Source organism: Seriola lalandi, unplaced genomic scaffold (assembly GCF_002814215.2).
Source record: "Seriola lalandi dorsalis isolate HSWRI2012SDOR001 ecotype SW California unplaced genomic scaffold, Sedor1 jcf7180002054671, whole genome shotgun sequence".
Classification (NCBI taxonomy): domain Eukaryota; kingdom Metazoa; phylum Chordata; class Actinopteri; order Carangiformes; family Carangidae; genus Seriola; species Seriola lalandi.
In genome coordinates this window covers 755,564-779,085 of record NW_019525224.1, presented here as the reverse complement: position 1 = coordinate 779,085, position 23,522 = coordinate 755,564, and the positions used below count along the sequence as shown (strand labels likewise).

General features: G+C 40.1%; 1 protein-coding gene across 1 annotated transcript in view; it reads left to right on the top strand.

Annotated features, from left to right (window-relative positions):
- The window catches only part of cdh13 (cadherin 13, H-cadherin (heart)), a 310,913-nt gene that overhangs the window by 255,014 nt on the left and 32,377 nt on the right, over positions 1 to 23,522 (top strand). The window contains exon 12 of the mRNA XM_087177984.1: positions 7,476 to 7,618. Within this exon, the coding sequence (XP_087034110.1) occupies positions 7,476 to 7,618 (143 nt within the window). The remainder of the gene's footprint in view (positions 1 to 7,475; positions 7,619 to 23,522) is intronic.

Below are 23,522 nucleotides of genomic sequence, written 5' to 3'. Positions count from 1 at the left end.
GTTCCGTCCCCTTTCTCTCAGTAAGTTAGACTCCAATCACTGGAAGATCTTGCTGGCAAATGAGAGAGAAGAAAGTGATAGAGAGACAGATAAAGACAGTAAGATAAAGTAGGAGCCAGCAGAGAGATCAAGAGAGAAAGTCAGACAAACCAGGGGAAGAGAGGGGGGAAGTGAGAGAAATGTGTAATAGGTTTTTCTGTTATATGCTGTCATTGGCATCCAAGTGTATAAGTGTACACTTGTCTAAGTTGCAGTGCACTGCAGAAAACTGAAAATAGGTAACACTGACACTTAAACAAGCAAGACTAAGCTTTTGTGTGGTGTTGGTGGGGTGTGTGTATTTGTGTGTGCGTGTGTGTGTGTGTGTATCAGTAAAGAGGAGTATGAGTGAGAGAAAATAGGGTTTGCATTAAAGTTAGTGTTGCATAAATTGAATTAAATTTTATAACAGAGTTTCACAGGAGTACAAAATGGTCACCTTATCAGGTGACCAAACAGAGCAGAGGTACATAACCTTCTATTTTCCCTACAGACAAATATGTACAGCCATTTTAATATTCAAATTGAATCCTTTTCCCTTAACCTCAGATAGTAGGAGTCATTATGATTTAAACCTGGTAGAAACACCTGGGAATAACACGTTGCACCTGTGTTGTTTGACACTGATCTTTGTCTCATTATGCATCAGTGTCTTCTCCTTACCGCTGGGCCTTTTAATCAGCCAAACAGTAGTCTAGCTTCCAGCCTTTCCAGTGCCCCTACCTGTATTCATTATGTACCTTTGAACAACTCAGAACCGCCTGAAAATGAAATGACGCCTGCAACACCCTGATATACAGTAGGTGTTTGGGTAATGAGCTTTGTCACTAAAAGAAAGGATTTTTCACAGTTTCATTTCATTATTGAAGTAAGCCCAAAAGCAAAACAAAAAAAATTATACAAGGATTAAAACAGTAATATCAACATAAAAGCATTGGCATATTCTTTGCATGTATTTTTCAATTACATAAATTTCCCTAAGCCCCCCCCCCCAAAATCATCTCACAGTTCACTGGAGGGGGGTCTACGACCTGAGGTTGCCTCACTACTTCAAACCAATTTACCTCTTAAATTCAGTATATGCATGACCTGACCAGTCATCCTGGATTGTTGGGGCTGTTTTGTCAAACTTAATGATGCACATTTGTAGAGAGGGAGGTGAGGACATGAATATCATTCACACTCCTGGAAAACAACAGAGGCTCAGCAGAAAAACAGGCTCAGCTTTAAGGGAGAGATGTATGACTTCAGCGTGCGCTTTGAGAGTTTCATGTGGACTCAAATGTGATCTGTAGCTCTTGATGTTAGGCCTCTGTCTGTGTGTGTGTGTGTGTGTGTATGTGTGTGTGTGTGTGTGAGACTCTGCAAATCTGACTTGAATAGAAGAAAAAAGGAATACTTCAAAGTGGAAGACTGAGGTTATTAGCAGTGTGTAATTATTTTAAAAACCCACATTCTTTCTCTGCGTTCTCATTTGTTACTTCAGAAGATGGTGTTGTCTTGCACATGCAATAGATGCCATGAGCATCACCAAATAACCTTAGGCACTAACTACCTAGATTCTGTTCAACCGATATATAATCCCACTTGGCCATATCTTCCAAGAGTACATGGTGGCTAATCATAGCTATGCAGACGACACACAGATTTATTTTGCTCTTTCACTGAAGGACTTCTGTCCCATTGACTCAGAAAAACTGAATGCAATAAAACCTCCACCCATAAGACTTTTGGCAATGTTATAACAACATCATGCTACTTCCACCATTGCAATTTTTGAGAGGACAATCATTATTGACATAACCTCAGCATTTTAGCAAATCAGTACTGTAATTTTTCTGTTGACGGCCCGCCTTTGTGTTCTCTAACACCTAAAAAATACTATTACTTACATATTTTACAGTATGTTATATAAGAATAAAATGTATTTAATTTAGTTTAGTTTTAATTTGTAGAAAAACATCTGCAGCTGAAATGTCTTTTGAGAAACAAGATTACTTGATTCAAACTCCCATTTGTGTTAAGATCACAATTGATATAACATTTTAATCCATTAGATATTGAATTTGATGACACAAGAAAACTATGAGTCAGTAAAGAATAATTGACAAAACCATTTAAGATTATTAGGCTAAACTTCTCAACGCTGGCATGACATAAAAAACTGGAGGAGCTAAGAAGCTTCTGTATTAAAAAGTTCATTGTCCAAGTCAAAGTACATTTTTGAAACACATCAGAGATCCACTCTGAGTAACAGTGTATAATGTTGATCCAGAAAAACTAAATATTTAAAAAAGGAAACTGCACAATAACTGCACTATGTTACTACTACTTAGAAGAAGTGCCAGCAATATATCTCACGTAAGTGAAAACAAACAAGAGCAATGATCAGCATTTATGCAAAGAGCTTTCCTTTATGGCACTCACTGCTCAGCTTTCATTTTCTCTCTAAATTAGCTCTTACCATAAATTGTCTCTTTCTTACTCTGTGTATCCGACCCACACCTGCTATTGACACACAAACATGAACAGATGCACACAATATATACTAGCACTTTACTCCTGATGGAACTGGATTACAAGTGGGCGGCAAGCCTGATTTCTCCCTCCTACTCTCAAAAACCTTTGAGTTGTCAGAGAACACTGAGGAACAAGGCTCAGATCAGAGTTATAAAGTGCTCATCTGTCTCAACTCATCTACAAGGGCGATAGCGAACTGCTGCTCTCAGATAACAACTTCTGAATTAGCTGTCAAAATAAATTATTTACATCCTCAGCATTTATTGGTAAAGACTGTCTTTTTAGTTTTCTCACAGATCATCGTATTGTAAGTCCCTGAAAATTACATTATTTTCAACGTAAAAGCAGATCATTTCAGGTTTGACTAATAATTGAAAGTAAATATTTGTTTTTAAAGTTCTCATAGGCTAGTATTGTATCACGTCTCTGGCCGCGGATCACCTTTAATGAGACACCTTGACAGTCAGACAGATGCACTACATTCCTGCCATCCCCTGCCAGGCTCCTGTGTGTCCTCTTAGTGCTAAGAGCTATCCCTTAGCAAAACATACACACTTACCCCCCCACACACACATGCCCACACAACCCCTGACTGAGCTCTGATGTCAGCTATAGCAGCTCAGAGTAGCCCCTAAGGGCATAGTTCTGCAGTCCAGTGGAAAGAGTAATATAACAACCTGCTTTTCTCTTACATTGGGGTCACAGTGTGTGCCTCACAACACAGCACTTTCTGCCACTCAAGCAAAAGTCTGGATGAATCACCATGCTGTTATGAGAATTATTTTACAGTGCAAGCAGAACGGACAGGCCACTTTTTACATTAAGTTCTTTATTTTACTTTTTGCTTGTTCCTGTGTGTGTATATTCAAAGTGAATAGCGTGTGTATTTGCAACTAAATGAGGACGTGTGTGGTCAGTGTGTATGTGCATTGTCTCATTTGTTGACTGATTTGTTTGGGCCCTCTCTGGTTTTGGAGATAAACACATAGAACCAGATATGAATATTCCTAATGGCTTTTTAATGTCTTTCTAATTTGCCCTTTAAAGAGCTCTAATGGACTGTCCCCGTGTTTGCACAGAGAGGAGGAACAGTGGATCTGACTCATTTAGTGGTTACCTTTGAGCCAGCAGACAGAAGCATTATACTTCTCCAGAAGTCTACAGTCTTCTTCTACTGTAGTAAGAAACATAATAGTCTGATATTTTCTCGACAAAATCAATAGCTCCTTTGTATTTTGCAAGGTTTGAGCTTTAGAGCCAATGTTGGAGTTTATGTGAAATGAAAATGAACGATTAAGAGAAGATTTCAGGAATGAACACAGGCAGGTTGGGCATAAATGTGGTTATTAAAGTAATAGTTCGACATTTTAGGAAATGCTTTTGCACTTTTCTTGCCAAGAATTAAATGAGAAGATAACCTGTAAGCCGGGACTGGTCACCATGATGTTGCCAGGAAGCTTCAGCAAGAGATAGTCCAGCACACAACCCTTCTGTAAAACCACAACATTTCACAGCTTGATCTCTATGTATTAAACAAATGAGATATAACGTGGTAATGAGTGAGCTTTTTTGGGCAGAGCCAGGCTGGTTGTTTACCCCTTTTTCCAGTCTGTAGTTTTGTCCAAATTCAGGGTCCATACTGAGGATGCAGTCTAGACCGCGACAGGCCAAACCAAAATGGACATTCTGGCCTACAGAGGATTTTTGATTTTGATCAGCACCTGTGCCCACCCTTACTGTTGCAATGTCGACAACATGAAACTTTTTTTTAATAAACCTTGAGGTTTTAAGGCCCGTTTTTAACAGCTATACCATTAGCTGTTCAACTGAGTTGAAACCCAATACATTTAAAGTGTAATCCTTGTGCTCTCTGTCAGTGTTGTTTGCTGCCATATTATTTTCATATTTTCATTACTGCTGTGCAATGAATCTTGGGATACATTGGGCCGCTGCTACGCGACAATGCAGCCTCCAAAGGATGAGTTGGAACTCAGAACTGGGACACAGCTTTTGTGCTAAGCAAAGCTAAGTAACTGAAAAAGGGTTTTACTCAAATATATCAAACTATTTCTTCAAAAGAATTGTGAACAAGATATGTGCTGAGGCAACCCTGTCCTCTAGAAAATGGTAACTGGACTGCATTGATATAGCACTTTTCTAGTCTTTTCCACCACTCAAAGCGCTTTACAATACATGCTCCATTCACCCATTCACACATCACAACCCTATGCTAGTGGAACAGCCATCAGGGGCAATTTTGGTTGAATCATAACGTTTATATGTCCTTGTGATTATATGTTCTTCTAAATGTATTTTCTGTTGTTTAGTTGTATATAAACATAGTTTATCAGAGACAGGGTTGACTGCAGAGTACAGTTAGTTGAAAAATACTAATTTCAGTTGTTTCTGTTGGATACGCAATGTAATGGAGACAGTAAATGTTCCCAAAAACATCTTTGGCATTTGTGGATTGCAATTTCTAGTTACTTATCAGCTGACATGCACACTAATAACATTATATCTGTGATAAGAAAAGAATTGGCCAATAATATTAGACAGTATCGTTGAGATGCATACAGTGTAGATTTATTGGTTGGCCCTTTTTTTGACATCAAATACCCTAAAAGCTTGTGTGTGTGTGTGTGTGTGTGTGTGTGTTTCTCTGTCACAGTGTTTTACTGATGAAACAGTGATGTAAGAGATCACACTGTGTTTCTGATAGTGTAGTCAGTGATAGGAGCAGTGAGACATAGGGAGGTTAATAAGCTATGAGTCGGGTATGTTTTATTGGAGGAGCTTGCCTTATGAATCATGTGGTTTCTCTATGTGTGTGTGTGTGTGTGTATGCGTGCGTGCGTGCGTGCGTGCGTGTGTGCGTGTGTGTTTGTGTGTGTGTACCAGACAGAAAGATGGGCAGAAAGAGAGCATGTAAAGTGATATATGTGTCATTATTAATAGCGTATTTAGCCTCACAGGTGTACCTCTTTTGTCATTGTACAACATATGTTCTGTTTAACAGTAGTAATCACTGGCACTGAAAGTGTGTGTGAGCGAGAGCAGGAGGGGAAAGGTGTGAGCAGAGGTTGATTGCAAAGCCATTTCCCAAGGCTTTGTTGCACTCTGTTAGCTGAAGAGCTCCATTTCAAAGACAATTTGTCTACTGCTCAGCACTTTGGCAAAGAGTGGCCATGTGGTGAGGAATGTGTGTTTGTGTGTGTGTGTGCGTGTGTGTGTGTGTGTGTGTGTGTGTGTGCCTTTTATGCACGTTTGAGTAATGTTTCAAAGGAAAAGAGCTTATGTATAAGCTTGTGTGCCTGTATAAGTATATTGTAACAGTAAATGCGTGTGTGTGTGCGCACGCATTTGTGTATATAGAAAAGTGGTGCACCAGAACTCCTAAATCAATCACTTGTGACATTAACACAGATGCAAGCCCCCTCCAATCATCATCTACCAGCCATCAGTGGCCTGGCTGAGTGGCCACATTAGCAGGGTCGCGATCCGCTCTTCAGCTTGTTCTCAAGGCGATGCTGGCTTGGCTGTTCGCCCACAAGATTTTTGGAGAGGTCCTCCATCATCTTCAAACCTTAGACCAGCAGGAGCTGCCGCTGCAGTCACACTGAGCTGGGGCCAATGCACACGAAGTGACTCTGGGCCCATTTTCACACCATTTTTTTGTTCTCTTGGCAATATTATTAAACCTATAACTATACTAATAACTATACAACATCCCACTTTCTTTCACTAAACAAATCTTAGTCAAACTCTTAATTAAAATGTCAGGTCTTTCAACATAAGATAATGACCTTCTGTCTCAATAAAGGTCCATTACCTTCTGCAGTTGAGGGAAATAAAGGACCTCATCACTATTTGAGGAAATATGGGAGTTGAAATCAATGCCCCCTGGTGATGTAATAGAAAATGTGTTTGCAAAATCATTTTGAAAGAGGATTGGCTGATGGTAAAAGTCCAACACTTGGCCACTCACTCACTCACAGGTACAGCGCTGGCCTGTGGCCGGAGAAGCAAAACATAAAGGATTTTTAAGTTATTTTAGGTATGTGTCAGAATTTTCAACACTCTTGAAATGTCGCCTGTGTAGTATCTTACATCAGATGGTGAAACCCTGTCGGACTGCATTTTTCTAGTGGTATATTTTGATTAGAGCGTTTGTTATTGATTTGATTTGAGTATAGCCTTTTTATTTATTGTGCCATCTTCTAAATCCCTCACAAGACACTGGAACTGCTTGTTTTTAGACTTGCCAGACCTGCCGGGGTCTCACCTACTCTGTTTTCACTCAGAAAGCTTTTGTTTGAAAGGCCACACTAAAAAGATGAATAATGTGCCATCTAAGCGACATCTTTAGATTCTTTAAAAATGAAAAGAAAAAGAAAATGTTTTTTTTTGTAGCTAAGCTTTTTTAATATATATATTTCTTTTCTTTTCATGCAATTGTTAACTGGTCTTGCTATGCATATGTGCAACATTCGGATGAAATGAAACAAAACTTAAGTATTATCGATGATATGTGAAGCTATAAATATCTAAAACATGTATGTGTCTTTTAAGCAGTAGTATGCACAGTAGGAAAAGCAACCACATTTCGTATGCCCTATGTCCCAAAAATGTAATATCTCAAAGTATTGTTTCCCTAAATGGGAATGTTTTTTAGGCTTGTGTTTTGCAAATTCAGATACACACAGTACGAGACAAATATGGAGTTTTTGAATGTCTGTGTTGTCTTTATCAGTCTGACTTGCATGGAACCGAAAAAACTACAGGCCCAAAATAAACTGGGAAGGCAACTTTTCTGCATGATACACTGTGTATTTGATGTTATGGTACTTATATGGTAAAAACTTCTTCCTTTATTTTATTTATTTATTTATTTTTTTTTTTTTACTGTACCCCAGGTATGCTGTTCTGCGAGACCCAGCAGGCTGGCTGAGTGTGAACCCAGTCAGAGGAACTGTCAACACTTCAGCCTCGCTGGATCGTGAGTCTCCTTATGTCCATGACAATAAATACACAGCTGTCTTCATCGCCACAGATAACGGTGAGTTGCAGATACCCCCACTGAATGAAATCTAGAGAAGGCAATTAGATGTAAACAGTATGTGACATATGTAAAATAATCTATAAGACCAGAACCTTCAAATCAATAAATGTCCATTTTGCTTCTTTTTCACTGATATAATGCAACAGTAATTGGTAGCTAGTCAATGAGAGGCTTTGAATTTACTCTCTGAAACTGATTATAAAAAGTTAACTGTAACTACCACTTTAAACAAACATGTTTTTATAAAGTATTCAATGTGTTTAAAGTTTTTTAAGGGAATTAGAATTGGATAAAGATTCTGCTTAGTGCAGTGGGAGCATGCCAGCAAGGTTTCCCACCATAGATCCATTCTTTTGTTTTTCAAATAACTCCTCCTGGGTGACGAGTGTTGGTGTAGAATTGTTGAAGCAAACATGAAAAGGTAGAAACAAATGAGTACAGTAGACCGTGTATAAGTATAGTAGACCTACATACTTGGAAAGGACTTACTTTGTCTATTAGTTTGACCTGGTCACAGTGAAAGTATCACTTTCCCATGGTGACATTGGGATCGTCTTAAGTGGGATTGCCTTTATTGGAGCATATGGTGGCTGGTTGGCAGTGTCGGTGGAGCTGTTACTCTGAGACTTTCCGAGGCACAGATGAAAGTGTTGAGATGCCCCGGCGCGTCTCTCTTTTCTTCTCTTTGGTTCACTCTCCATCTCACCGTCTCTCTGTCTCTTTGTCCCCCTCTCTCTCTGTCTCTCTCCCTCTCACTATCAATCTATCTGGTCTCCTGTGCTCAGGGAGATTCTGACAGATCCATTAGAGGAACTGAGAGATTCTATTAGTAGGCAGCAGAATAGCACTGTTGTGCTGGGGAATTCAGCAGCCTTAGATAGATGAGCATTGAAAGAGGAGTAAGGATGGGGCAGGAGAAGAAGGTGGAGGAGGTGGAAGGGTCAAGCGAGGAAGAGAAAGGAAGGGACATAAAGGGGAGATAAAAGGAAAAAGATATAGAGCCATGGAAGTGAGTAAGGAAGATGTGGAGAAGAGAAATGGTGAAGATTATGAGTGGACACAGAGTAAGATTAGTGTTGGAGCCAGAGGGAAGACGATACAACTTGATATTACGGTGGAAATCGAAACTTAAAGTGATCACGTCTGTCTGGGTCAAATTGATGTCTATAAGTGGATGATTATTATAACTGACATTCATATATTTATTACATGTTGAGATGTTGAGATATTTCAGTGGATAAATTAAAAATTTGATCTGCTGGTAGAGCTAGAGAGAGAGTCAAGGGATGGACAAAGTTATTCGGATTCATCCTCTGAGGATTATTTATGTTTAAGATGTGAGATAGTTTAGATACATTCGTGTCCATGCTGCTTTCTTTTGCACAAAATGCACATATATAGATTCAGGCGAGTAGAACCGTAAAAATCCCTTAACCTCGACCTTAAACAACTTACTGTCCCAACGTTTGAATACATGTGGCTCTCCTGTGGTTGAAATGTGAGCAGAGCACTGATATCAGCTTGACCCCTGCCTCACCTTTTTTGCTGCACACTCTGCCGTCAACAGGACAAATTTGCTCCTTCCCCACAGCGATCTGCGCAATGATTGTATGACAGCCCACCTATGTAGACTACCAACAGGATATCGATTGACCCTTACATCTTCATCTTTATCTTGCACATAAAGACTTCAGATGAATACATATCCACCCTGCACTGGAGAGGGAGAGGGTGAGAGTGAGAGAAGGAGAAATAGAGCCTTGTCAAACAGAAAGGAAGGAGGTCAAAGGAGAGGCATGGATGAGAAGAACCACAGCACAAAAAACAATTGGGAAAACATATTGTGGAATAGGAGAAATGGACTGAGAGCAGCAGGTATTAAGGGAAGTTAGAGAGATGCCATTACATTATATTATCTACATTTTTTCATTACACTTGACAATAAAAATCTGCCTCATCAACCATAAACTTAGATTTTTGCCTACTCAGTAATATCTCTCAAATTTAAATACATGCTGCCAGTTTTGTTTATAGATCTGAACCTGGGTTAAAAGTTTTTCTGGGATAAGAATTTTCTCCTTTGTCAATGGCCGGCCCCATGACCAGTGTAAGCTGATTTGACCTTGTGTGCTAGCTTGAAACAGGAAATATACTCTTGGTAAATGTTTTGCATGGTTAGCAACAGATTGACTGTAGCTCCTGGTTAACAGCATGAGGGCAGGTCAGCTGCAGCAGCCCTCCAGGCAGCAACAGATGGTGGACGATGGAGCAAACATACTACAGGGAAAGAAGGAAGTCAGGATCAAGAAAGACAGGAGGACGGAAGACAGAAATAGGACAAACAAAAAGACGAGAGGAGCAGAGAAGAGAAGAGCACAGGATCTGAGGGTTTAACAACGTAGTGAACTAATGACATGGTTGCGTCAAGGTCAGAGGTCATCACAGCTGGGGAATTTGCAGAAATGAGTCTGTAGTCTGGAGGTTACACTCTGTTGCCATAGCAGTCAACTGCGCTTGCAGGAGAAGCCATTTGTCACTCTATAATGTGTGATTTTCATTGTGTGTGCACATGTGCATATGTACACATGAGTATTAATCTGTCAGTTTAGTTACATACACTGGGGCTCACAGTCATCCATGCATCTGTATTTGTGCATGTTGTACCCCTGCTTCTGATCATGTGTTTCTGCTTTTGAGTTAATGACTGGAAAGGCACAATCCACTTTAGCCTGGGCAGCGGCACCTGGCAGGCCGACGGTGTGGTGCGATATTGTTTGAGGAGATATTGTTCCAACCTGAGCAGAGGGCTTGACGGGCTGTTTATATAAACTCTCATCAGTAGCTGCTGGTTTTGCACTCAAACAAATTCTCCTCTGCTCTCTGATTCCCCACCGGGACGCCAGCTGTTCCCACATCTTACCCCCTTCTTCTTCCATCACATTAGTTTTTGGATTCAGTGCTGGAGGATCTGTGTGTCTGTGTGTGGGTGGATTGAAATCATGTGTTCATCCTGGTTTTTAATGTCTTTGTCCTGTTACATGCAGTGCCTCTCTGGCTTGCCCCTGTGTCTCCACTTGCTGCTGTGTGTTGTGGTTCAATGTTTTCTCCTGCTCCTCATTTAAATGTTAAACCGCCTCCTGGTGGGAGTCATTTGTCATTGGAAGGCATGAATACATTATCAAAGCCCCAGTCGTCTGAAACACGGTGGTGCACATACACACACACACACACACACACACACACACACACACACAGTCCTCTGCGTCTGCCACCACAGAACCTGCTATTAGAAACTCTTAAGTTATGCACGAAAGAGAAAAACAGTATTTGCTTTGAACACATGGACGTACAGAGGAGAGACCTCCGTTTAGACTGAGAACTCCTTGTGCGTGTGTGTGTCTGTCTATCTGTATCACAGTGCGACATCCTCCACACAGTCAAAGAGAGCTTTGTTAATTACAGGAATATTAAGCGTTACACACACATAGACGCACTCAGACTGAGCAGTGTGGTAAGTCTCAGCGTTCATCGCAGTCAGATCACATCCCCTCTGGTTCAAATCAAAAGGAGGAGGCAAAAGGATAGAGGGGTGGCTGAATTTTAATGGGTCAGAGAACAAACTCTTTAGTGCTCAGATGGATGTAAAATTAGATAAAATTGTGTGTGAATGTGTGTGCGTGTGTCTACGTGCAGCATGTGTGTATCTGTCCACGTCTCTGTGACAGGAATAATGGGTTCATCATCTCTCTCTCTCTTCTCTTGCAAAAGAGAAAAAGACCGACAGTGGTAGCAGCTGTCAGTAGCAGCGAAACCTCCTTCTGTGTGTGTGTCTGTGTGTGTGTGTGTGTGTGTGTGTGTCTTTACATGTGTCCATCTTCATGTGTGATGTCTGCCACTGTGCTGCCTCATTGCCATGCTAACTGCTGGGAACCAGTGTGCCGCTCATTGCCATAATAGGCTGAGTAATTTCCGTGTTTCAGGCCAGCCCAGATACAATGGTTTCGCTGCTAAGTGTCTGTCATGTCACCAGCACACAGTCAGGCAGCCTTGCAGGCTAAATGCAGATAGATAGACTCATGTTGTGTCTTTAGCCAGCTGTGATCAGGCTGCCTAAAAATACAGCACAGAAATGATAAAGTCTGAGAGTGAGTGCGTCGGCCCACTGCGCTGAAATCCCCAGGCCAAGAATAGAATAGAATGGAAGTTATTGCCAAGATGTATGTTAGTGTTTACAGATATTCTTTTAGTTCTCCAGGTGCTATTCTTGTTAATAACCTTTATCTTGTTATTAAACAGATTTCAGAACAGATCATGCAGGGCAGGGTTTTTTTTTTCCTGGGAGTTTCTGATTCCTTGAGCTGTGGGCTTGGATCTCCTCTGTTTCTGTGTGTGTCTGTGTGGCAGCAGTGGGCAGCGCACTCACACACAACATCAAATGACGAGCCTCACCCGTGAAATTCATAACTAATGACTTGAAGAACATTGCAGCAATTGGACTACCAGCATATGGTTTAGCTTTGCCCACAAAACACTGCTTCACTGCTTTTGTGGTAGGACTGTGGATTTTCCTTTCTCTATTGAACTGAACGGATACTGAACTGAAGTGAAGTGATCGAACTGAATTTTATTGATGTCCTGCTAGAATGTCTTATATTATTTTCCATTGTACTGCTGTTGTCATGTTTTGAGTTGAAGGGTAAAAGATCCAAGACAAGGGACAAGACGGGACGAGCCCGTTAGCCCTAAAAGAATGTTAAAGACCGGCCCTCAAACAAAAGCATGAATTCAAAAGCTCAAAATTGAGGTTGAAACAACTATTAGGGCAGTCTGTTTGGAAACAGAGGGTTAATTGACTAAAACTTGAGAGTTGTGAATAGTTTGTGTATCACTTGTTTTATTTTAGTAAACTGACAATTATTTCATTTAAAGGTCTCTGGCTTTATAGGTCTCATTCAACCACTCCTCCAAACCTAGAACTGGTCCAGTAGCTTATACTTTATTCACTGTTATACAGCGGAATAAGTGCTAAATTTGGCTTTTAGATGTGTAATGAAACTCTACTAAACCCTGATTTAGTTATTGATGAATCGGTGTTGATTAATAGAGGTTTTGGGACTGAACTGTTAGCAGATATAGGCATAGTGAATGCTAGAAATCAGCCATGACTGCCTGCTTCAGCTTTTTAAAGAATCCATTATACTAGAGCAAGAGCTAAAGAGCAGACTGTGTCTAATAGAATGGTAAATATAGTAACGAGAGGCTCAGTGTCAGGGAGACAAAAAAGAGAGACATGGTAGAAAATGAGACAAGCTCAAGAGACCAGATAGGGAGAAAAGTGAAAGGTGAAAATTAAAAAATGACAGGACAAAGGAATGATGTGATTTTTTTAGAAATAAGAGAGAATGAAGACTGGAGGCTTTGTGAGACAGCATTTTGACCAAAACTGGGTTATTTGAATTCTGGAAGTGTTTACTTCCCCCCTTCTTGTCTTAAGGTCGCTTTCACTCCATCTATGTATCTCTCTCTTGTCAATCTCTTTATGGAGACAGCCACAGAGCCGAGTAGGTTAACTACCTTGCTGAAATGTGTTCTTGCTCAGCCAATCAATTGTGACCCTGTGCAGCCATAGACAGGGGTGATGCCAGCGTGAGGGAAGGCTGCAGGGTGGGGAATCAAGGCGTCTTGACCCAGGGTAATTGCAGTGTAATGGGATATGCTCTGGAAACCGCAGAAGATCACAGCTCAACACCGTCTTGCCTTCTGCTGCCTCCCCTGTCTTCCCACACTGCCTCATTAACCCCAAATACACACTGTGTCTTTTCTCACTTTGCCTCTGTCTTTCATTTCTCAACTTGTTGCTGAACCTTTTGAGGAAGTTGCCACCTTGTAAACAGGACCACATTATGTGTGTGATTAAAGAATACCCTTGTTTTGCTTTGCCAGGGAAGAAACGTCTCTCTCTTGTTGGCCGTTATTAGGCCCTGGCTCTCTTGTGTCCTTGAATACTGATTCATCCACAGATCAAAAGTTATCGCTGCGCCTGGCACGCTAAAACAAGCACTCCTCTACCCACTCAGTGAGAGAGCCTCTTTCTGAGTACAATGATGCCAGGCTAAAACATTGAAACAGCTGGTTATGTGGAAAGTGACAATATTCAATATGATTAAAATTTAAAAAGTGCCCTCCACCTCCACACCTTGCACATCTCTATCAGGGTTTTCCACCAGGGCCTCCTCTATGAACAGCTTTGGGTGTAGTTTTAATGACAGGGATCCAGATGAAATGAGATTAGTTGGTAGTGGAGATGGAGAGGGATAGATAATGAAAGATGAAGTCAGATGATGGAATCAGGCAAACATGGCTGATGGAGGATGTCTTTCAGTTTATCTTGAAAGCACGTCATTAGAGCTACATAGGAAATCTGTCAGAGGCTTAGCTCCTGATGAAGAATTGAAAGCACCATCTGTGTACGTCAGTGTATGTGTTTAACTATCTGGGCTGTGTGGTGGCAGTGGTGGTACTATAGTGTGCAGGGGTTGGAGGGTGTTTTAATTATACAGTCTCACACATATTCTATTATCGGCAGGGGACTGCTTAATTCTATCCTTCATCCTGCACACGTGAAAACTCACCAAAGCACCCCACATATACAATATACACATAAACTGCACATAAGTATCAAAGTAATGTGTTTTAAATCGATAATCCTTGATTTTATAGTTTCAGGACACATACCGTTCTGTAAAGGAATAGTTAATCATTGTGGGAGATGCACTTATGTGCTTTTTTGCCAACAGTTAGATGAGAAGATCGTTACCACTCACATACCTGTCCATTAAATATAAGACAACAGCCAGCAGCTGCTTAGCTTAGCGTAGCATAAGGACTGTAAACAGGGGAAAAGAGCTTGAAGGTAACAAAACTGAAGGTAACAAAATCCACCTACCTGACGGTGCTGGTCGACCAAGAAATAGAAACCCAGACTTTTCCTTTAGCACCACCTGCAGGTCAAAGTTTTCAATAATCCTGTAAAATATCTCAACATCTACTACTTGAATTGCCATGAAATTGTATAGACATTCGTGGTTCCCAGATAATGAATCACAGTGACTTTGGTAATCCCAAACTTCTCATCTAACACCGCCATGAGATCACTTTGGTAATGCTCTTTTTCTCTTGCACAATCACAAAGTCAAAATCTTAATCAATACCTTAATTTATGGCCAAATACCTGCAAAACTAATCCCATCAGTCTCATGGTGTACTTGTACATGGTAACACCATCATATTAATGTTGCCATTTTGAGCATGTTGGTGATGACATTGAACTCAAAGCACCTCTGTGCCTATAACTGCATCTTCACAGAGCTGTTAGGTTGGGTGTAGTCTCTAATTTAAGACTGCTTAAGCTAGCAGGAAGAGTCAGGTAACCTTTCAACTTGTTTGGGGAATTTCTTTCTTAAGAATGTAGTCCCACTGTATGGATTAATTGACTGAGATCAATCACAGTGCAAGCTAGACTACCTCCAAACATGATTGATAAATGACATGATACATATGTAGATCCATTTACACACTGGTTCGACTGATATGCTAACATTTAATAAATGTTACTATATGAACAATGTAGTATGTGCAAATACAAACTCCAAACCATCAAAAGTTACCAGGGCTGTTAAAGATGACTGACAGTGGGTCATGCATGAGATGGAAATTCAGAGGAAATATCTTATCTCTGTCTCGTTTCTCACATCTTTTTCGTGCATCTTCAGTGGTTGGGACAAAGATGCAAGTGATGGAAACGTGGGTGCAGTTATCGGCATTGGGATGTAGTAAGTGTCACTTGACATTGCAGGAAAAGCACAGGTGTTCCGGCTCTTTTCTATTCAAGTATCACAGTAAATCATGAGAGTGAGCCAGCATATACAATGCCAGGACCCTGAAACTGCAGCAAGTAAATGGAATTCAGCCATCATTCATTTTATCATTTGCAACCTGTGATTTTCCTACTGTGACATGTTAAAACGTCTTCACTGAATACACACAATGTGGAGGAGAACTGAGGGAAAGAGGCCTTTGTTAGGGGAATGAGATTCAGGTATGCAGGTAGGGGGTGAACAGGCACCTGTATAGGGGCTTTAACTATTTTTGAGTGTGTAACTTGGCTCGCTGCTGTTTGTACAGTTGATATAAGGCGTTGTACAATAAAAGTTAAACAGGTAAACTGTTTAAAAGAATTTTTCAGATTTTATCATTTCAGATTGGCCCTGTAGGCCAGAGATCCTGCTTAAGTGCTGTGAATTGTGTGAGTTTAACAAACTTGCTAATTAAAGTTGTTTCACTTGGATGCGTCACAACACTTTTTTCATTTTGATCCGGCAGCTTATCGCAGTAAAAATCCTTCAGCAGAGTTTTTCTGGGAAGAGACCAAAATAAGAAATCTCCTAAGGAAGGCAATTTTAGTGTTTAATTAGCACAAAAAGAGCTTGCAGTGTAAGCCTACTTAAAGCTGTATCAATACCCTCATTCTCAAATCACTTGGTATAATAACCAGCAACTGATAACCCAAACTCTATTCTGAAAGTAATTTGCCAGACTAGCAGCGATGCACCTGTCCCCTGCATCGTTCCTCTCCCCAAAGTCATCTCTCTTAATGACTTGTGCCTATTGTAATTGGCTCTGGTTGGTTTCATTTACAGTTCTGATCAGCCAATCAGATTAGCAGGGTGTTATGCGATAGTTTTTGCCGAAAGCCCTGAGGAGACTGATGAGTGATGGGACAGAATGAAGTGGTTTATCTGAAGGGACTTTTAACAAGGTCTTTGACTTATGCAGTGGCAAGATGGATAGTGAGAAACTGGAAAATTTAAAACCAAATAGGGTAGCGTATCATTCACACATTAGTAGCTTCTCTCTCTATGAAATACACTGACCAGAGGAAAGCGGAATGGCAAATTAATCGTTTTTAATTTTACATTTTCACTTAAATCAATTCACAGTCAAGCGAGCACGAGGGAGTTTCTCTCTGAATTAAGGCAGGGTAACTTCACTATTTGCATAATGTTGAATGTGTCATTCTTAAGTATTTGGGGGGTTAACTGAAAGAGGGAAAAAAACCCAGTCTAAAGAGATATCTGACACACATTTTAATACACATCTTAATAAGGTTAATCAATATTTGAGCAAGATTCACTCTGCAAAAACTACATTCCAGTAGCTGACATGTCACAAAACATGCGCTTTTCGTTTTTCTTTTGTTCATTCTTCATTTCTTATCCCGTTTTTTTTTTTGTTTCTTTTTTATTATTTTTATTATTTACTATTTTTGAACCTGTTTCAAGGGGTTTGTTCCTGGTTGCGTGGTGTCTTACTATGTGTAGCTTCATATTCTCTGTTTGTGATTTGTCCTCTGGCTGTATTTGGTGTAGTTGGTCTGCACTGGCTGTGGAAACACCTTTTCTAACCGAGGACAATACAGCACAACATCGTTCAGCACACCGAAAAAAGAAAGAGAAGTATTGCAGTGTGATCAGATACAGGCCTCAACATGCATGTACCCATTGTGCGTGAATGTGTTTGGAGTCGTGTAGCTTTTACAAGAGTGGACAACAGTGGAATGTGTTAGAGGATATGAAGAGAAATGGGAGAATGCAGCAGTGCATGTGTGTATAAGGTTCAGTATTGTGCTGGTGGTAGTAATAGGTAAGTTTTTTTTCTGTTTTGCTGGGCATAGTAAAGTGACAGGAAAAGGATTTAACTACATTTAGGTAGAATTTTATACCAAGGCAGACACTTCATATAATCATAAAATTTCCAAAATCGCTTCAGTTCAAAGCTCCTCTGCTCCTGCGCTCACCTCCTCCCTTTCTCATTTTATATTTTGACTTCATTTATCTTTTTTCATTCTCCTCTATTACCTTGCTGTAGTCCACCTGTGAATTAGTCTTCCTGACTGTTTAGCTGCAGCATAATGTATTGTGACATTTTCCAGTGAGCCATTCCTCACATGCGAGCCCTGCTGCTGGCTTCCTCTGGTCCCTGCTTGTTGTTATTTCATTTCCTTCATCATCTGCTTTTATGTGGCCGAGGAAAATAATCATAGTAATAACAATGCTGAATATTCTTAGCCAAGGGCATCATCCACTGGTTGTTTGTACCTAAGCTGTCCTGGCATTTAATGGTTATTCTAATGAGAAAAAGAAATGTAGCCTGATAAGAATAGTCATTTTTCAGCTTTGTCCTTGGTGACAAACTCTACAAGTGGGCTTTATTTTAATCCTGTGTATTCAATTGTGACTGGTGCACTTGCCAGACTTATTTCACAGTAAGAGAAACTTATCAAATCTATGACTTTGCCAAAAATGAAAATGGAACTGGCTGTACTTTTTCCCGCTTTGAATTTGTTGTGCTTCTTGCCCTTACCTCCTCTCATAAAACTTCACATCTACAACACATTTCCCCCCAAAGAGGAGAGACCAAGTGCAAACAGATCATGGATTTTATACTCACCATACCATGCAGGGGCAGAAATTGGTACATTTCAAACCGCTGCTAGTCACAACTCTGTCTTTCATTCCTTTTCTGCAATAGCGGCAAGAGAAAGTCAGACAACAGAGAGAAAATATAAAGTGATAACAACGGAAAGTGACAGTCAAACAGAAAGAAAGCATTAGCCTAGAGCCAAAGTGTTGGGAGGAAAAGAGTGTTTGGCTGGGTAGACAGAGAGATATGAAGGGAAAGCAGTCAAGAGAGAGAGAGCGAGAGAGAGAGAGAGAGAGTGTGTCCTGCTTTTAGCCTGTAGCTGTGGATTAGCCCTGACGGCCCCAGGAGTCAATCAGTCTGCTTGCTCCTCTCATCTCTGGGCACACAGGAGAATAACAGGGCTGTCTAACTGCTAGCCAGGGGCAGGTGGAGGTGTCAGGAGTAGTGGTGACCGATGGAGATGGAGCAGGAGGGCAAAGCCTAAAGGAAGAGGTTGGAGGTGATGAATTAGCCTTGTAGAATTTCCACAACTTATGATGACTTGAAAATACTGGTCAAATATTTCAATAATACAAGTGCAAAATATCTGTGTATATGTGTTCACAGATTTCTCTGGAATTATACCCACTTTCACATATTATTATACTGAATCAATTAACTGACACAACCAGGAATAATTTCATATCAGTAATGTTTTTAATTTGTCATTATTTTGTGTGTGTGTGTGTGTGTGTGTGTGTGTGTGTGTGTGTGTGTGTGTGTGTGTGTGTGCGCGTGTGCGCGCGTGTGTGTGTGTGTGCGCGCTTCTGTTTCCCAGCAGACATTATGCAAATTGCTATTCAAAACGTAAATATCTGTATATCCTGTGATTCTGTAACAGCTTCTGTTCTTCCACTTATTTCTGACCTCAAAATGTGATCACATTTTAATTAAAAACTGCTATGGCTTTGCTTCCAGTAGCCAGGAAAGTGGTCTATTGAAATGTTTCACAAAAAAAGAAAAAAAGTATATATATTTTTTTGTGGATCATGACTAATCAGCATTAAGTATCAAATACACAACTCTTGTCAAAACACTAGATACAAATATTTGTCTTATGATATGTCCTCATCACCATCTAAAGCTTTTATTGGTTAAATAACATTACATTGTTGTTGGAATTATATTATATTTTATGTCTTCACTTCAGCACAGTTCAGTCAGCCTTGAAGGAACATTCTCATTGGGACATTGTTTCCCACAAGTTCGAGCTATTCTCCGAACAGAAACTTAAAATTAAGGCATACGGGTAGTTGGAGGATGAGGTTGGGACCACAAGAGGTTTACAGAAATTGTTTACAAATGAGTACTGTTCAGAGTACAGTTTACCAAAGCAAAACATTGTGTAATGTGCAGTATGCCCTCTTAAATAGGACATCTTTTTGCAAAGGGTGCGTTAGATATACTGTAGATGTTTCACTGAGTAGAGTTTGTCATGTGCGAGTGTCTGTCTGAACTGGCTCGCAGGCTTTGTTCCTTTTAATACTAAAGAGAGACTTTGAGACAATTAAACCTAATCTCACTCGTTAATTAGTGTAATTCCTGCTCTGAAAACAATTTATCAGAATCATTCCCCACTTGTGTAAAGTAAATTTTACTTTTGCACTGTTAATTTTACAGTGAAAATAATACATCATTAATTATATTATTTGTACAAAAAAACACTTTTCACTTGAACAGAAGTTTCGTAGCTTATGCAAGTTTGAGAACTTTCTGACTTCACCGCTGTTACCTTAAATAAATAAAGCAGAGCAGCCTGTAAGAGAAAAAAAAAATAGAAAACTGCTGAGCGGGGATTTCCATCTACATTTATGTCATGGTAACCTATTAGCAAGATGCAAAATGTCAGAGCCTCACAAGTGATTGGATTACTTTGATTTTGACAAAATGTAATTTACTTACAGGTACATTGATATTAAGTTTTACGAAACATTGCCTGGCCCAGGGTCAGGCACTGCTGAAGAGTGATGTAGTAAAGATAAGGAGGCATGGATTGTCTCTTCTAATATATACACAATATATGGGTGTAGCGCTGCAAATTCAGAGCCATGTTAACAGTGTGAGTTTAGGGATGTCAGTGTTGGTCTGTTGATCTGTCAGTATTTCAACATCTATTGTATGGATTACTATTACTATTTTTTTCACAGACATTTGTTGTCCCAGAGGATGATTCCTACTGACTTTGGTGATCCTGTAACCTTTCCTCTAGAGCATGACATTTTTGTACTTTAGTGAAATCACTCCGTGATTTGTATCAACTTCGATGATCCCTCAACTAGGACCATCATGGGATCCTTACTGCAACAGCCTCCCTGCCTTTCCTGTCTATCTCCACTATCGCTATTAAAAATTACCAGAAAAATTAATAGTGGGAATTAATGGTAAATATTATGCCAACTAACTCATTCCTTCAAGTCTCTGATAACTCATAAGAAACTAGTTGGATAAACTAATCTTCAATCATGGCCAAACAATAACACAGAACCATTAGAGAGTTGAATAATAACAGGTTAATAGACATACAATTTTAATCAGAGGAAATATGGGCACAGACCTGGAACAGCGTAGTACTAAACTCCCATAATCACTCGTCATTTGCTGTGGCTGTTGTTTGATTAATATACACCCACTAAGCTCACCATTAAGACTGACAATTTGCATCTGGAACGTGGCAATTGCGTTCAATTGAAAATAATAAGTCACTCTGAACACAGTTCTTATCTGAGTTACTAGAGGAAGAGAGTGATGCCTTAAATGACACACAAACACAACACTGCAGGATAACACACACAGCTCCTGAGAGGCAGTGAGCATAGAGCTTTGTTCTCATTTTAACGTCTGCATCGGCAAATCTGTGCCCTGTGTTCTTTAGGCTCAGAATTTTGCATTGACATTGTTTTTTGTGATAAAATGTAAATGGAGATTGAAGCCTCTGTTAATTAGACAGGAAGTCCCCGCTGCCAGCCGAAACAGTCCGACAGCTTGATGTGGCAATGAAAACATTTTTGACACGAGAGGACAGTCTTTTGCACTTGAAGGTTTCATCACCCTGAAAATTATCATTTGCTTTTGGCATCGCAGCACATCCTGCCTGGTCTTCCTTTAGTATCATCTACTTTACTTTTTTATGGTCTTTTTAGTGCCTAACATGCAGACATGGGTAGACACGCTTCCATAAATTGCCGTCTCCTTTAGTAACTTGCAATGTGTTTAATCAGAACTTTTGTGACAAAGCGGTGTGAAGCAGAGGCCAGCAGACAAGCTCAATTGATGCCGAGCCAGGCTGATGATGACACAGGCATGATGCAACAGGATGAGGAGGAGTAGGACAGGAGAGGAGCAGAGAAATGTAGTGATTAGATGTGGGGAGTATTCATTTAGGAAGACAAACAGCTTCATTTAAAGCTGGACAAGCACAGAGACGACCTCTCCCACTCTCAAATGAGTTAGAATTTGCATCTTCTCACTGACGGGGGATCCAATCCTCATCCTCACTTTCTTAGTCTCACATTTAGAGTGATAATAGATTATCCAGGGTCTCGCCTGAAGAGCCACTGATTTGCTTGCGTGCACATTTTCTTTCTGCTTCGGCCAAATTCTTCTGTGCTCTTAATCTGCCGCTGATCTTCACAGCTGTACTTATCTACAGTATATGAGGCTGTCCGCTCTTTTTTTTCTGGCATTTCTGCCTTTATTTTAGACCACAGTGGAGTGCGAGGGGGTGATATGCAGCAAAGGGCCTAGGCCACTGTGATAAGGCCGTTTAACCAGGTGAGCTGTGGGTGCACCTCGTGTAGCTGCATATAGAAACAGCCGAGTGCAGAGATAGCAGTCATTTTACGATTATTACACAGCAGAAATGCCAAACTCGCTACCATTACATTTGATTTCTCCCTATCGCTCACTACCACAATCTGCTGATGGTTTCACAGATGAGTATAAAATTAAAGTTTTGAGCTTGGAAAAAAGCAAACGGATCATGATGATTATCTGCTAAACATTCTCAGAGGCTGTAGATATTTGTGTTCTGTGTGGGTGTGGGGAGGTGTCTGTATTGGTGAATATGAAGTTGGCTCACTGCCATTATCCCAGAGGATCAGCACCTACGCACTAATTTTAAGGTTTCCACTACACTTGACATACAGTACACACATGCGTTTACACAGATAGTAAATATTTACCACTTGGATACGTGCCTGAATTGCTGGAGGGATTTAACAGCCTGGGCAAAACTGTTGTGTTTGACATTTTGTATTTATTAGCTAGGGATATTTTTCAAGGTAAGCATGTATACAGAGTGAGGACTGTATGTGGCTGCTTCAGTGCATGTTTAAACCCTTACAATAGGTATATGATATCTAAATCAAAGTAATAATGCTAACCCGAAACTTGTGCTTTGTACATTTTGTGTCAGTGTGTAACGCAAACTATCAAAAGATCACATGCATGAGCATTACTCAATATATATCAAGTCTGGAGAGTGGTGTCCTGTCTTCCTTCTTGTTTTCTTTTTCTACAAACCTTTAAAGAATGAAAAAAGGAAGTCAATCATGGAAACTATCACAGCGTATGCTAAATATTACCCAAGATATTCATCAAACTCATTGCTTCTTCTTTCCTTCTACTCTTTTCTTTTGCAACATTCAAAGGGAAAATATACAGTTTAAAATTACAACATATGTATGCTAAGCAATAGGTTTATATTAGAATGAAGTATTCTTATCACTAACCAGCTCTAACATATTTAAGACCCATTTTAGAGTCTTGTGTCAAAAAAAAAGTTAGTCAGAACATTTTTTAAAAATCAGCCAGAGACAGCTACTTCTACCAATGCATGGAGCTAATTAGCTCACTTAGCTAATTAGCTACAGTTGATACAATCTAACTGTGGCAGTTTTTACCTCATTTCAAGTTCTAATGTTTGTCCTTCTGAAATCAAGGACCCACTGTTTGAAAAATTACTACAAATTTTTGTGTTTAAATCTGCTACCATTATCACTGTAAACTGCGTACATGCAGTTATAGATTGGAAAAGTCTATAGTGTTCCGCTATATCTGTTTGAAATTAAAATCAGGTTTTGTAGATCATGACCAATCTTGCCTATTATGAAACTGGAATAGATTTACCTCACCTAAGTCACGTGTCATATTTTAACATCCAAGTCCTTTTGCTCCATTAGTTAGTTTTTATATGTTTGTCCTAAAAAGTTAACTTTCACGTAATCAGCATTTCACGGCAGGAACATTTACTGCTCAGTGTGTGCAGCTTCCTCTAACAGCACTGTAAAAACCTAGACTGGATTTCATTCCAGCATCACTTGACATTTATTGCACATACTGTATATCTTGACTTGCTGCCCCCCCCCCCCCCCCCCCCCCC